We start from the raw sequence: 16472 nt of genomic DNA on the forward strand, positions 1-16472 counted from the left end.
CTCATCCCCAAACTGCCCATCCCCTAGCTTGGGCCCAGTCTCAGCTACATCCATCAAACAGCTTCCCAGCAACACAACCCAATCTTAGGCAATGTCTTCATGTTGCAAATAAACAGATATTGGACTTGGTCGAGAGATAGGGAAGGACAAAATACATAAAACAGCCAAAGGACAAACATGCTGATCCACTGCTTTAAAACCCAAAGCCTTGTTACCCTATTATTGCTCCCTCCTGTAATTGTGGGCCCTCTCTGTCAGCCCTTTCCTGGTGGGTGCTGGGTAAAATGGTCTCAAGATTTCAGAGGCTGCCCAAAAGGTAGAAAAGTATTCCAATATCTACATTAGAAAGTGGCTTGTGTCCTAGACTGGTCTTTCACTCTAGCTTATTCAAATAGCATGGTAAGTCAGGCAGTAAGGGACAGATATATACCGCAAGGTGCAAGTTGAAGACGGGCATAACAAGACAACTACAGGGAAAAGATGCATGATACTCAACAATAGTACCTACCAAAGCATGTGGTAAAGCCAAGAAGGGCCCTCCAAAATGTTTAAACATTCCTGATTAAGCACATTTTTCTGTGTGTTTGTTTGCTGTTTTTTTGTTTGCTTGTTTTTGCTAACCCGTGTCTGTGCTTAACCTCTGTGTTTCTCTGGGGGAGGCTCAAGACTCCGTCAATCTTTGCTAAATAGAGATTAGTAACACCTCAGCTGCTCTTTATTTCACAGATGTTAGAGCCATCTACTGGTTTCTTACAGTTTTCTCAAGTGGCTGCTCTAGACAGAAGTGGTAACAGGAAGGTAGTCTGCAAAACTTGATTAGAGATCAAGAGCACCACAGCATGGCTGATTCTAACTGCTGGAATATCCGTATGACAAGTCTGAGCCCATCTCACTTCTCCCAATTTGACATAAAGGTAGAAAGAACAATGTCTCAGTGCCCTAGTGCCAGTGACTGGTCTTGGAACCTAATGAATACAGCAGATATGGCATTAAAAAAATCAAGCCCTTCTCCCAGCACTCATGATATATTTTAGTTGGGAGCAGGTGGTCTCACCTAAATTAGTAAGTTTGTACCCAGCTGTACTCTTGTGCTCAGGTAATAAGTAGATAAGTAGATGCATGACAGAAGTTTCACAGACATGCGTGCCACCTTTTGGGCTGGGATCGTGTCAGCTATCTTTTTATACCTGAAGAACTAGAGGGGACTGTGAAAAACCAAGTGTCCCATTTCTAGATAGCATATAGACAGCTACAGGACTACCAATTAGTCCATATACATCTCCTTTTCTTCCCCTCCTTCCCCCCAACACTCATATATATGTGTGTATATATACACACACAACATATACATAAATATACACACACACATTATATTAACTCTCCCAGGTCCCAGTTGGGAATTATCATGAGATTTGTATCAGCTGTGACTCAGAAGTTACTTCTATGACAGTGGCACTTAGGGATTTCAGCTAATATCAGAGACATACAGACAACTTGACAATGACAGGTTTCCATCTGGGATTTCCACAAGCTGATGTGGCAGCTTTTAAAATTCAGCCAGAGAGCTGGTCCTAAGTGTTGGGGGCAACACCAAATGCCTGTGACAGCAAATGATCAAAGCTCTCAGTGCTGAGAGAGCAGAGGCAGGGCTCCTGACACCATGATAAGTAATTTTTTTTTTTCTTATTTCCAGACAAAACCTCCTGATTCTCTGCACAAGTTGTACTATGTATCAGAAAGCAAAACAGTTTTGCTTGACAAGATATTCTGACCATTCGACTCTGACGTAATTAGCAGAGTTATGGTTCCCTAATTAGGTAATTCCAGTAGTGCTTAATGAATGGTACAAAGAGACTTTCTGAGGCAGAAACGGCAGCTTGGCACCCAACTGCAGTTGGTGTTTCCTGCCTAGATTCCTAGCTACCAAACAACTCCTCTGTAGCCTGTTTTTCTTATCCCACCCCAAGGTTCTATAATAGAGATATCTGCAGCGTTTGAGTCAGCACTGTCAGATGAAGAACTTAAAAACCTAGCAAAAATACATCTCACTGTTTAATAACGTCTTACATTTTAACACTGAAAAAAGTGTCAATCACTGAAAATGAAGCAGACACCATACTTCATGTGCATTCCTTGTAAAAATAGAGCATACTTGTTCTTTAAGATGATTTGTTTAAAGTACAGGAAATTCTATCTCTAGAGGATCATTTAGTTACTTTAGTGCCTAATTAGCAACCTGAGAAGAACCTCACTGTAACTACTGTAGTGCTCTCCAGCAAATATACAGCAGGGAGTCTGATTTGTCTACAGAAACCTAATTCAAAAGTGTGATATATATGACATCATCCCAGGTAAGATAGAATTCTTAGGGGACAACACAAGTGTTTTTACACCAAGCCGCACTATCATTGCCTTTAGTGAGCTTTTCTTTACTCTAAAGCTAACCACTGCCTTCAAGTAGATTTCTACTCAGATATGGATGGAACACTCAGTGAAAATAGGTTAGTGCTTATCATTCAGTTTCCATAATCAATAAAGCAGAATTTAATTGTCTTGCAGTTCATGTCAAAGTGTACACACCAGGAGCAGAGATGCGCCGTTTCCAGCCCACGCAGTCCAAGCCTGTTGGAGTGCTCTGGGAAAATGGATGCAGTTTCAGTGGTAGGATGTCAAGAGCACCAGCAGATGTGATGGATGCACTCATTCCAGCCTGCAACAAGAGATAGAAAACAAAGACATCAGACATTAAATTTACATACCTTGGAGGACAAAATACAGCATTCATCACAGAGCAACTCTTTCCCCATCTCATGCCTGCTCATGTAAGTAGTCCATTAGTAGATACATGTGGGTGGCTAGAGAGGACAGAAAACAGCAAGAATGCAGGGAAAGCTACAAGGTAATAACAGGAGAAAGAGGATAACCAGGTACTGGATTCATGTTCACATACTACCATGCGTACCTACATTCACAGAAAGTCACATTCCTTCCTATGAAGGACATCACCACAAGAAGTCCTCCTACCACCACCTACAGAACTAACTAACCTTTGCTTCCTACAACTTTATGTCTCATAATTGCTGGTTTGGTATTTAAAGAGTAAATAAGCCTTTCCCTTTCAGAGATTTCTTAGTAATAGTACATAGCCATAAAGGATGCAGCCAACACTACATTCTACCTTTCAGTTAAAGGTACAAATACGATCTCTCTCACCTCTACCTGTTGTTAGTTTTGTTTGTTTGTTTTTTAATAATTTTTTTTAATAAATTTTACTGTCATAAAAATATTCCAACCACCCAGACTAACCGACTCTGTCATGCAGATGTTCATTTCAAAAACTTTAAGAAATACGGCAACAAAATCCAAAATGTAAGCAAGGCTGTTATACTTTTTCTGTGTCAAAACCAACATTTTCTGACAATTCCGCCACACCAAGAGACAATGGTTCATCGATAAAGGGAAATGAGACCAACATTCCCATGGTATGTCATCAAGAAATCACTTAAAAATGAGCAAGACACTATAAGATTGTAGATCATCTGACAATGAGTGATAGAGACTGCAATCAAAGTCACTGAAGCTTGCAGTACATAATGCAGATACGCTTTTCTTACTTTTTTCTTCCCTCTCTTTTCTCCAACCCATACCCTTCCTATGGCTGGCACACACAGAAAACAAACATCAGTGACTGCAAGTGACTGGGAGACCAACTGAAAAGCAGCAGATCAGCAAGCATTGGTTCCATGGGCATAGCCATCTTTCACCTCTGCGTGGCTACTGCCCCTTCCTTCTGCTCCTGTGGCATTCAGTTACATCATCACCCTTCACAGAAGGGAGAGCTCAGGATATTGAGATGCAACAGTTTATCTATGATCCTTCCTCCTCCCTGCCAGCCCACACCATACCACATCAGCATAAAGTCCATTGAGTAGCCTAGATGCTAGTCTCTTCTTTAGAAGATGGCTATTAGCCAAAACATCCTTCCAAAATGAAACAGCAAACAGCCTACCGAATAGCCACATACTGCCCAAGCAGCTGAGAACGCTGCTGCTCTGTGCCTGGTTTGTTTTATTCTTCCTAGACTTACTTTCCAGAAACAGAACACAGCCAATATTTTGTCGCAAATCACCATCTCCAGAGGGACAGCACAAACCCTGTTCAAATTAACCTGAGCCGCGCCTGCTTGTCTAGAAGATCACAGCAAAGCCCCAGAGGGAGCACACGCTATTCCAGAGACAACAAAATCAAACAAAACAGGGAGAATACTGAGCTATAACTCTGAAAATACCAAGGGTCTAGATTAGTTACATGAAAGGTGACAGAAAAAAATATTATTCTGTTTAAGACTAGGAAGCAGCATACGCATCAGGGATCTGTTACAGTTAAAAACTGCAGGGTTTATTCTTACTACTCCCCTGGACATCAGAACAGGTTTCAGGATTGGACATCATATGGTTTCTACTGAAGGGAAGTCAGGTCTGTACAACCCAAAGGCAGGAGAAGAAGCACTTCCAGAGATGACAGCAAACGTGGGCAGGGTTTTCCCCATCCCACAAAGGAAGGAAAGGGAAAGGAGGGACAAGAATATAGTAAAAATCCCTCTTCTACATTTTCTGCTATAGATTCAAAGGGATTATTTCTATGCTTTTATGAGCAGCAGTTCAGTCCCTGGCAGAGGCATTTCCCTCTGTTGCGTTCCTGTACTTTGTCAAGGAGGAGATTTACTTCATTCAATCCCCTTTCCAAAGCATCTTCATTACCCTCTTGAAGTGTATCTGAGGTGCCCATAATGCTCATAACCATAGGAGTGCACAGCAAAACTTCATTTTCTCTTATTTCAGATAGGGTAAAATCACGTTTCCAGGAGCCATACTCAGGACAATAAGCTGAAGATCTATTTTTCACTGCTTCTCATTTCTCTTTCAAAATAGATGACAGAGCTTTGCTGCACTATACTCCCCTGGGCTTAGTCCCCAGTGAGTCTTTTAGGAATCTCTCTAATTTGGCAGTGCAGAAACTGTGTTTTAACAAATGCATGTAGAAGCCACGTCTGTGCTTTATTACTATACACTAGAGAGGCCTCAAGCTTAAGTCAGGTTTTAACTTTTTCTTAAGATAGAAAATTGAAGAATGGTAGCAGACAGGCAGTTAGGAGATGTCACTAAATCAATTGCAAAAATAAATTCCAAACCAAAGTCTATCACCATTACATGCATTAGTTGTTTGGGGCATTGTGTCTGTTCCAGCTAGGGAGTTTCTAAAGCTTTTTGAAAAATAAATGAGTAAAAAAAAAAAAAAAAAAGGAAAAAGGAAAAGCATACCAGGCTACATTGCAAAACTCTTCATCACGTGAAAGGCAAAACCAATGGCCAAGCAAAAGAAAGCAGACACATGAATAACCACGTGAGTTTCTCTTATTCCACTTTGGAAGATGCAACCTTCAGAGGTTTGCCACAACCTACTAAACGTTAACACTTTAAAGTAGAACATTAGAGGCTGCTCAGCTTGTTACTGGTAGCATTTCATTATAAGGGACAGCTGGGTCAAGCTTTGAGCTTGACTCCAGGGATTTACACAGATTGTTTCCATTTGAAGCAGAATCAGCAACCCACTGGGCCTGAGCAAAACAAAGCCCAGTACATAGAATTATTTAGCATTGCCATTGCAGTGGTTATTTTTTAGTCTAAAGCTAGTTTCTTGCTTGTCTGCATCTGAATCCTGCTAGCCTTCAGGATAACTTCATATAGCCACTAAACTCATTTGTGTACATGGACCTGAACAACAGAGTAGTAGCAGAAGTCAGCACTGAAAGTTAAGAATTTGCCTCTGTTCATCCCTGGTGTGCCCTATTCACTTATTTCCACAACACTATGGCATTACATCACCTTGTATGCTGACCTGAGCCTCACTTAACCCAATATGAATTAACAGAACTGAAGCCACACATCCCAAGACAGCCATGTGTCAGGAAACATCAGATTTGTAATTTCAGATCTAAAGCTCCAAACAGTTACCTTCTTTCAATTGCAAAAGCACAACAGACAATGAAAATTTTACAAAGCTTCTTTTGTGATAATTTATTTCTCCTTATTAGAAGGATTTTAGCATCCTTCTAAAACTGCCCCCAAACACTGCAGCTTGTGACAGCACTCCTACCGTATATGATGGTATGAATAAGACAACACTATTACAGGAATAGAGCATTAAAAAGAATAAAAAAAGGAAAATTTTCCTATAAAAAATACGAAAAAGAAGCTACATGGTGACTAAAAACTACAGGCTAAAGAATGCATTCGCATGGGCATACTGGAAATAGCCCTTGAATCCCTACACTTGTTTCAGTCAAATTTGGCCTTCCCACAGAAAGTATCAATAACATACACAACACACTCAAATCAACAGAAATAGCAAATAATAGTAATAATAAAACAGCTTTATACTGCTAGGTATTTTGTATTCAGAACCTTGTTCTGTTTCTATTCACCTCTGCTACACAAAGAAGAACAAACCAGAAAGGCAACTCAGCCCCCCACCATCCCCAAAAAAACAACAACAAAAAAAAGATGGTAAGTGAGGATACCTCAATGGGAGCTGGGGCAGCTGCTACCCATTACACAGCTGATCACAATTTAGAGGTATGTTTGCACCAGAAAATAAGGGTGGAAATGCCTAAAGAAGTTGGGTTTTGGCAGCACCAGAATGTGCAGTCAATCAGCATTCAAGCTGTGTAAGCTGATGGCTCTAGGGGAAGCTATTGGGGTAACCCTTCGCTCCTCTTAGAAGCACTAATGGTCTCAGTGCTAGCCAACATACCCTGCAGCATGGGCTATATTTCCATCAATATCCATGCTTGTCAAGCATGGATAAGGAATATTTTTAGCATGTTTTACTGGCTTCTGTTTACCAGTGAGCCTAACTAAGCCAGTGATGCATTTTCCCTGGCTCGTTTTGTGCCCATACAGCACTAAGCAGTCTCTCAGAACTCTGAGCATAGTACAAAAATAACACAATTTCTACTTTTAAGAAATCATAATATACACTTGCCTTGGGAGCATTATTCATTATCTTCAACACATAGGTAGTAGTGGGGCTGAGTCAGGAAAGCATCCTCACTGAACAGAGAGCGGGCATCATATCACAGAATCATACCCAGCACTCACCCAAGCCTTAACTGGCAATGTTTTCTTTTGAAAACATCCAAATACAAAACAGCACAGATTTTAGTCCCTTGTCTGAGCAGGAGAGAACAGTGGGCAGTTCTTCTGAAACCCAGTTTATGGGATTGGCCTGGCTTTCTGTCCCAGGTGTCCATTGGCTTCAATAGGAGGCTCTCCCAGGAAGACGGGTACGTGGCAGGAGGTTCACCCTGCAAGCCCTAGCACACAAACTTAGCTGTGTCCAGTCAGTGTTTCCCCCTCATCACCACAGAACTATTTGTGCAGATAAGCTCAGGCACATCCTGAAGTGGTGGTGACAGGATTGTGCCAGCAGCTCTCCTCAAACATTGTCATTTTGATGCAAAACAATCCAGAAACAGGCAACTAGGACAACAGAGAGAAAGGGAAACAGAAAACAGACCAAAACAGAAACCCCCAAGGAAAGCTTTTATTTGAATATCTATGACTAATTTCAGGCATTTTCAGAAGCTTCCTCGGTATTGTCAGCAGAAGGTGCATGGGGTGTCCCTCTGATCTCATGTCCTTTTTACTTGGATTTTTTTTTTTTTTTTTTTCATGTGTGAAGACTAAATTTGGCTCTTGGATACAGATTCATGGCTCTCCCTGGAGGGAACAGACCTTAGCTCTGGATCCAAGAGTAACAGATGCCATCAGTGTGAGTCACAACAGTCACAAATTTTGTCACAAAAAATCACAATGCTAACCTTAAAGTGTATCCCAGTGGAGAGGAGACTACTGGTAGCTAAAACTCCAAGGGCAGTATTCTCTTAGGCACTTCACAGTGTGAAGTTGCCTCAGTAAAAGCATGGAGTTGGCCTCAGATGCAAGGGAAATCTAATTTATAAGTCCCTTTTTAAAGCTATACAGCAATGCCACGGGGCACTGAAAGAGATTTCATCAGCTTAATTTATACTGATTTAAGGCAACTTTGATTTCATCCCTGTCCTCCCTATCTTTCAGCCCACAGAGCAATCTGGTGCTTTTGCATCCTATTGTCCAGCACGGCACAGGGCAGGACAGCAACTGAAACATCCACCGCCTCTAAATCACCACTTACGGGTAAGTTTAGTGTTTAAATAATCAGTCTCCGCAGACTAACAGATGCAAAGAGAAGCAGAGAGAACTGGTACCAGACAAAGTAGAAGGACAGGAATATGATGACAGTAGAAAGATGAAGCCAGAGCAGAGAGAGGAAGACAGTACCAGATGAGGACAGTGTACGGTTTCTTACTTTTAACTGGTCCTCTGGTAGGTGTTGCATTTGAATCCCTCTCTCTGGCTGTCTCTCTTTCTCTAGATTCCTTTTCTGGTTCCTCTCCATCCAAACATCATCGAAGCTGAAGCACTTATAAAGGGATTTAGGTCTCTTCCTCCTCCTCCTTTCTGGAATCTCCTTGTCTTTTTCATCTGGAGCAAGGAAGGAAAGCCTCCAGGCTTTGTTCTCAAGGGTGGAGACAGGGCGTGGGGATGGTGGAACCAGGAGAGGCCTCCTTTTGCGATGGGGAACCCCTTTCTCATTTGGACTCTTTTCAGGTGGTGTTTGACATTGCTGTTTGGACTCCTGTTTTACAAACAGCGGGCGAAAACACACAGTTTGTTCATTGGAAATTTTGTTTGCTTCAAATCAGTTTGAACAGAAGATGGCAAAACTCAGTTATCTAGGCACAGAACTGTTCAGAGGAAATGTTTCCCCAAGAGTGCTGGCTGGCTGAAGCCAGCCTGCCTACTCATTCAACCTTTTCCATAGCTTTAGGGGCACTCCACCCTGAAACAGCAGTTCTGCTACCCTTTGAGACAGCGAAGTATATGCTCTCTCTGCACAGGACAATGTCCTTTTCACCCTCATTCTAGATGGCATATTACAATAACGTTACTACTGGGATGTAGGTCACGCTGTCTGTATACATGTATTATTTGCAAAGATAGTGTCTCTGAAAATAGCATAAAGGCCAGTCTTGTCTGTCTGTTTTTCCCACTGTACTTCAGTTATACAAGGTGAAAATGCTTCCTAAATGGCTGCAGCTCTGATAATATTAAGCCCTGTGCTTTCTTATGGTGCTCTTAATGCTATCCGTTTTATTTGCTTGATGTTGGGCTGAGAGAAAGGAATTGCAGTTTTGCCCTTCGCTCCCACGTGCTTTTACTATGTGGTTGCACAAAATTACAGCTTTTATAGTGGAACAACTTTAGGTGCCCTGAGGCATCTAACTGCTATGCCAGGTAGCGAAGTCAGAATCAGTAACATTTAAGGTGGGAGATAAAAATATCAAGGAACGAATGATCTTAGGAATCTCCTTTCTTGTCAAGGAAATGTCGTGTCCTGACAATAGTATCTCTCCAATTTCTTTCCAGTAAGTTTGAAGAACCCAAACAATGAAATCCTTAAACGACTGCAGGCATTTTCTATCTATTCTCAACTGAACAACAATCCTAGATCAATTTTTCATTGCCACTGGCAAAAGATGCCACAGTCTAGAAATGCTTCTTATCTACCAGATGCTAACCAGAAAGGAAAGCGTGTCCTGCTGTTATTCTGTGCCTAACCCCAACATATTGCAGACAAACAAGAGGAACTTGCACAGACCCCAAACATGGGATATATTAGGATGGTTCACTCTTGCCTCCTAAGTATCACGATTATGTAAGTAAAATCATGTTGCAAACATGTAATTAAGACCTTGCCACATGGGCATATTGGTAATTGTGTAGAGTTATTCTATCCTGCTATTTTCAACATAAGATCTTTGTCTTGTCTATAATCTGGAGAATGGTAGCCATTAGCAAGTAATGAGAGAGGGGCTGTGGTGTGTTCCATCAGGCTCAGAAGGGTGACTTACCCATGTGGTAGCCAGAGACCTCAGGGGTGAGCTAGTTGCGGTCTGGTACAGCAATTATAACATGAATAAAGCTTCAAGGAACTTCACAACTGTTCATTTATCTGGCAATAATGCCTTTATTGATGTGGGACAGAAAGGGACTTTTCTTTAATGCCACCATTAAGCTTATTTTTACGACTTTTTTACTTAGCAACATATATAAGGAATGTGTTTAGTGTTTAGATAATAAGTGTATTTGTGGCATAAAGTCTTTCCAACGTAGATTTAATTGTCTCTGCTGTATTTTCCAGAGACACCTGAAAAAAACAGCTTCAATTACCAAAACCCACGGGCCATGGAACAGAATGTAGTTCTACTTAATTTCACAATGTCATGAAAATGGAAATAAACAAACCCCCTGTCTGCTTGAATAGATTAGATGTTGGGACATTTGCTTCAATTTCTAGGCTCCAGCTACATTTATCCATTTTGAGATACCTATTATGCAACCTCCAGAAGAATCAGTAAAATTAAACAGTTTTTATATGGCTTAGATACCATTTAATTTTTTCCCAGTTTTCTTTAAATTCTGTAATCTAGCAATCAATTTAAGTAATTATTCATTTGCTCCTAATGGCTACATTCCAGAATGTGGGCTTGCCTTTTAAAGGCTTTATATACGCCCCATCTCTCCATTCTTTTCTAGGTGCTTTTTTGAGCTACAATTTACAGGTCGATGATTTTATTCATCCTCTGACAGGCTTCATCTCTTGGCAATGTATTAAGAGTACCTTCCATACTCTGACTATCTTGTATTTTGCTAGGCTGCTGTAAAGCTGCAGGTCTCTTCAGTACGTGGTGTTAAGTTTGTAAGTTAGGTTGGTACCCATGAAAACAAAAGATTTTCAAGTAGAGAGGACAGAAGGGAATAAGGCAAATTCTCTTCCCAGCAATTCCAGTACTACAGCCCTCACTGCTCAAACTGCCACCCACATGCTTCTTTAGAATCCAGACAGCATAAGCTAAAAAGGAAAACCCAAACAATCAAGTAAAAAACTTTCACTGGGAGTATGTGAGGAGTGGTTGAGGGAACTAGTTTTATTCAAGCTGATAAGGGAACACTAAAGGCAATATAAGAGTGGTCTACATTAATTTTGTAGTTATACGGATAATGGATCCAAACACTTTCATAATGTCAGATAATCTAACAAGACAAAACCTGGAAATTGTAGTTCGGAAAGTCCTGGTTGGGAAATAGGAAGAAAATTTTCATCAGGTTCCTTTCCCATAGAGATGGTAAAATCTCCAGCATTAAATATTTTTAAGACTTGGTTAGACAAAGTCACAGTTTTATCTATCTGTTGTTGCTACTAGTCCTGTCTGAAGAAGGAGATGGGATTTGATGACCTCCTGTGTCTTTTTCAACCTATCTTTTTCTGTTTGTTTTACACAAAACTTCAAGTAGGAGTAAGTATATGGTAAGACCATTATGAAGGGTATCTTACATATTTAATATAACCTGGGATGTGAGAGACCAAGGGGAGCATCTTTAGCAAATGCTGTGCAAGGGTTCATTAGAGTTGAGCACAACCAGCTCTCAGGTGCAGAACTGATCAAGCAGTTCCAGATTCATGAGCTCTCTGAAAAGTGTCTGGCTGGGGTGTGGCAAGAGACTGAAAATCTCATACCCTCACTTGAATGCCATTGAACATCTGCTCAGCAAAATAATGTTGCTACTTCCTAATGTCAAAACTCATCAGCAGCAATATTAAAAAAGTAGTATGACTGATCCAGGTTCTGGGATCTCAGCTAACAGATCAATCTCAGTCTCTCTGGTGATTTGGTGATTTGTGCTTAGTCACCAAAAGAGATTCCTGGCCACTTACAATTTAGAAAATACTGTCTGGGATTACAAGAGGAAGTCTCTGCTTTTAAAAAGGCCTGAAGCAATTGAGAAATCTCTATTGAAGACATACTCTTTTCCGTGAGAACTGGTCTATCACAAGAAAATTAATTTGTTAACGGGATTAGAATATAATGCAGCACCAAAAGGAGAGCCAGACAGAGTCCATATTTTTTTTCCTGTTTGCTGTAGAAAGGGCAGAACATGATTCCTAGTGGCACTTAAAGGGGAAGGGTGACTGCAAAAGGCTTGTGGTACGCTGAAAGACAGCTGCTCACTCTCTAAAGAAAAAAAAAGGTTTTTCTTCTTAAAAAGTGACTGCTAGCAATGGAAATTGATTTCTACATTGCCAATCACTTTTAGAAACTTATTTGCTATACACTAGTCACAAGGCTTGATTCTACCTTATCCCAGAGGGGTAAAATCCAGCTAAATACAGGGTGGAACCTACATAGCCTTTCTGAGGAACATTATGCATTAGCAGTGTTGTGATGACTCTATTCATTTAGATTTCTGTGATAAATCCTTCCTAAAAGAGAGCATCAATTTACATAGTCATGAACAGAAGCAGAAATTCAAAACTAAGTAGTGCCACCTACCTTAGACAAAGAGGACTATTTATGCACCAATCTAACCAAGGTGTTCACTCAGCCATTAAAGAGTTTCACTAGAACTCAAAACCACATTAAAACAAAGGACAAAACACCACCTGATCATTCCCAGACAACAACTCACCTCATCTCTGAGAATGTCACTAATAGAAGAAGCTGTGTTTAAGCTGATCTGGGATTGACTGCTTATCCCACTGTCATCCTTCTGGTATTCGTTGTCCAATGAGTGTACAGAAAGTAAGAGACTACCTCTGGGTTTCAGTGTCTTTGGTCTCTCAGGAGCCTCCAAACTGCTGTCAGCTGCAGAGCTGTTCCCAAGAGAGATCATTGATGTGGCACATATTCTTCCGGGGTATCGGAAGCTCTTGCGTTGAGAAGCAGATCGTGGACTCTGTGGTTTGGGGCTCATGGGCCTACAGGGCATATCTTTACCTTCAGAATTTGAGAGCTGGGGACATGATGGACTTGACTGACTAAATGGTAACTGCATGTCAGTGGGACTAAATGGAGATTTCATCCAGTATTCCTCTAGAGAGGTATTTAAATTGTTGCCATCCTGGTGTTCATCACAGTCTGAACTTTGTGAGCATCTGATGCCCAAGTCATGGGACTGTGTTCGTTTTCTCCACGTACCTGCAGGTGAAGAAACATCAACAGGCTCCACAGAGGTGTCAAAATAGTTGGTGTCTGTTGACGAACCATTAGATGTTTCTGTTTTCAAAAACGTGTGCCCATTGGAACTGTCCTGCTGCTCTACTGATGTTGTTCTCATCAGTTGGCCTCTAGTTGTGTTAACACTCTCCTGCGTTGGTGATAAATTTGCCAGGACAGGCCTTTTAAGTCCATCTGCTTCCTTGCTTTTTAGAAAAGCTTTCCAGGTGCTCTGGCGAAGTTTGGCTTTCTCCTTTTCATTTTTCAGTGATACTTTAGAACTTTGCTCAGTGTTTTCTTTTTCTAGAGTTTTGGATTCAAATAAGCTTGAGAGTGATTTGTGTGCCAAGGCCAACCTTGCCCTGAACTTCTTGCCCTCTGGATTTTTGTTTCTTTTGTATTCATTTTCAGGGAAGGATTTCCTAATCCCAGGGTGTTCCACCGATTCACTGTCATTGTTTTCAGATGAACCTGAACTTAGTCCGTCTGCATATCTGACAGCAGCCAGTGTGAGAGAAGTTGAATTTGCATCTGTATCTTCCATCAGGATCCGACCAGAGCCAGAAGCCTTCCTCAGGCTCATTCTATTAAATAATCCTGCAGGTCTCTCATAGAATAAATCATCATCATCGGAATACTCTGAGGCATAGCTTTCCTTCCTGTGGAAGGCAGAACCAGATGAACAACTTTTGAAAGACTGTAAACTTTCAGTGTCTTCATCTTCTTTCCCAACATCCATTTCTTCTGTCTTTGCCTTGCTGCCAAAGAAGCTACTGCTTCCATGATTTTCTGCTGTGGCAGGCTTAGTTTTCCTGAAAGATGTCATTTTTGAGAAAACCAAAAATCTGGAAGCTTTCCCGCTATTCCCATTCTTTGTTGGCTTTTGCACAGCTTTATGGAGACTGCTGTTACTTCCCAGGCCGTGGAGTGAGTTCTCATCCATTTCCTCACTGTTAGTGCTGCAGGTACTTATATTATCTAGGCCAACCGCACAAGCATTGTGGGTCTCTCTTTTCACAGAATAGTTAAAGACATCACACACATCAAGATTCAATGCACTGTTTTTGCTAGAGGTAGCTGTGTTTTCTGCAGGAGAGGCCTCCTTTTCTTCCCTAGGAGACGGTTCCTCACAAATACCTATTTGTTCCTTTGACCCATTACAGCCTTCAGCTCCTTCCCTGCCTACTGCTTGCTCAGAGGTGATGATGCTGGGTCCTTGAAGATGATCATCAGCACCATCTCCCTGACACAGATTGCTTATGCTGCACATTTCCACTGCTACTGCTCTAGTTATATAACCTTCCTCCTCTCTGCTCTGATGTGCTTTGAATTCCTCTTCCTTAGTGACCTGGTCATTTTTTGTTTCAGCCCACGGCTTTCTGAACTCTTCTGTCTCTAAAGCAAAATCAGTCTTTGTTCTGTGTGCCTCAGTCTCAAAGATACCACATCTACTGTGTGATTCTGAGAGCACTTCTTCACATTTATCTGCTGTGTTTTCTGCAGTAAGTACATCATTGCCCAGTGGAGCAGCAACACTGCTGAATTCTACCTTCTTACTTGTTACTGTGGAATTGCTACAGGTGAGCACTAAGGATGAAACTGTTTTCTCGCTTTGCTCTTGTGAAATTTCTGTTTTTCCTTCAGCCGTATCCCCAACAGGGAGTAGCTCTGCACTACCAACAAAGGTGTGGGTGGCCAAAATTTGTTCTTCACAGTTACAGCACTCACTCAGAACTCTCTCTGGCTCATCATGATCTTTGCTGGAAGTATGAGGAGACACTGAGTCCTTGCTCACTGTGTTTCTCAGTGTTCCAGTTACCCTTTCAGTATGAAGGTCATCAGTCAGTGTCTTGGACTGTAATCCTTTCTGTTCCACAGATATTATAACCAGGGCAGGCTTTAGCTCTGGAAGCTTCATTAAGTGCCTTTCCTGGCTTACATGATCTGATCTGGGAGTCATTTCCACAGCAAAGAAACTGTCCTCGTCCTTTCCTTGATGAATAGGATGTTCATTTGCTACTGGTTCAGACTGACTCCTTAAGGCACCAGTTTTGCAATTTGTATTTTGATGCACTGAATCTCTGTGCTCCGCCTCTGTGTTACTGCCGCCTGGTAACGCAGTTTCCGGGACTTTCCAATCGAAGTCAAGGTTAGAAGGATTGTCTACTTGTCTTCCTCCTGCCACGACTTCCACATGTGATAGTTCAGATTCCAGGACATTTTCCTTCAAACTTTTCTTCTGCGTTCTACTAGAGGAAACACAGTTTATAGAACAATTACAATCTCTGTTTTCCACAACAGCAGGAAAACCTACACAACAAGCTGCTAGGTTTTCAGTGTCAAAATTGCCAAATTCAACATCAGTATCACAAGGGAATTGATCCGCTTTCAGACCTCTTTCAGCATTGTACTGAGTACTTTTTAGAAGTTCTTCAGCATTTATGATCCCTGGTTCACAGTCCAGGGCAGATGATGTCTCCTTTTGTTTTGGATTACACTCACATGCATCTGTCTGGGTTGAAGATAAGCTACCAGCACATGTATTTCCTGCTTCTGGGCTAAGGCCACATGCCTCTGGTTTAGAATTCAAATAAAAATCAACACACTGTGGGGAGCCTGCTGGTTGAGAAAGCTGACCCTCATTCAAGTCTATGTCAGTATTAAGAAGGAATTGTTTTATGTCAAATCTGTCCTCTATTTTTATTGCCTTTTCAGGGCCAACAGGTAACCTTGCTAAGTTTTTCCAAGCATATTCAAAATCAAGCCCTTGATGAGGTATTCTGGAACATGACCAACTCAATTTGTCTGTTGGATGAATACAGTTCCCAAAGTATTCCGCTTTTCTTTGAGCACTGATATTTTCAGGCACACTGTGCCATGTTTTACTTCCTGTAACCTCTGACCTTGTGTGTAGTGACCCACAAGGTGGAGATTTTGATTTGAAGTGTCGCTGGTAGAAGAATGAATGTGATGTCAACATGGTTTCTGTACTTCCATGTTTTATCCTGTTACCTGTAGTTTTCTCACTGTCAGCTGAGTTATTCCTGTTGCATTTTATACTGGACATGGAATCTAGTCCACATCTATAGTCAGATATCTCAGTGCAACTTTCATGGTAAGGTCCATTTGTTTCAAAATGAAGATTAGGCAAACTACAGCTTGATGCTGCATCTGTCTGGAAGGAAAGTTGCTGTACCTCAGGAAAAATCAAACAACTTCCTGAGTTAGCTTTGAAACAAGTAATGCTTACTACTGCAGGTTGTTCCTCCTGTCTTGTAACAGCAGCTTCTGTAGGTAAGGAATTGGGATAGGA

The 16472-nt window shown here is 41.3% G+C and overlaps 1 protein-coding gene across 2 annotated transcripts in view; it reads right to left on the reverse strand.

Moving 5' to 3' along the window:
• The window catches only part of ARHGEF4 (Rho guanine nucleotide exchange factor 4), a gene marked incomplete at both ends in the record, with an annotated part of 108660 nt that extends 95901 nt beyond the window's left edge, over positions 1–12759 (reverse strand). The window contains 2 exons of one of the 2 annotated variants that reach the window (XM_084292002.1): positions 2581–2710; positions 12633–12759. In XM_084292002.1, coding sequence (XP_084148128.1) covers positions 2581–2704 — 124 coding nt within the window. Of the gene's footprint in view, positions 1–2580; positions 2711–8409; positions 8536–12632 lie in introns of those variants that run through there. The other variant, XM_084292001.1, reaches the window with a different exon arrangement.
• Between the last annotated feature and the right edge of the window lie 3713 nt (positions 12760–16472).

This window comes from Netta rufina (assembly GCF_964035555.1).
Source record: "Netta rufina genome assembly, chromosome: 9".
Taxonomy (NCBI): domain Eukaryota; kingdom Metazoa; phylum Chordata; class Aves; order Anseriformes; family Anatidae; genus Netta; species Netta rufina.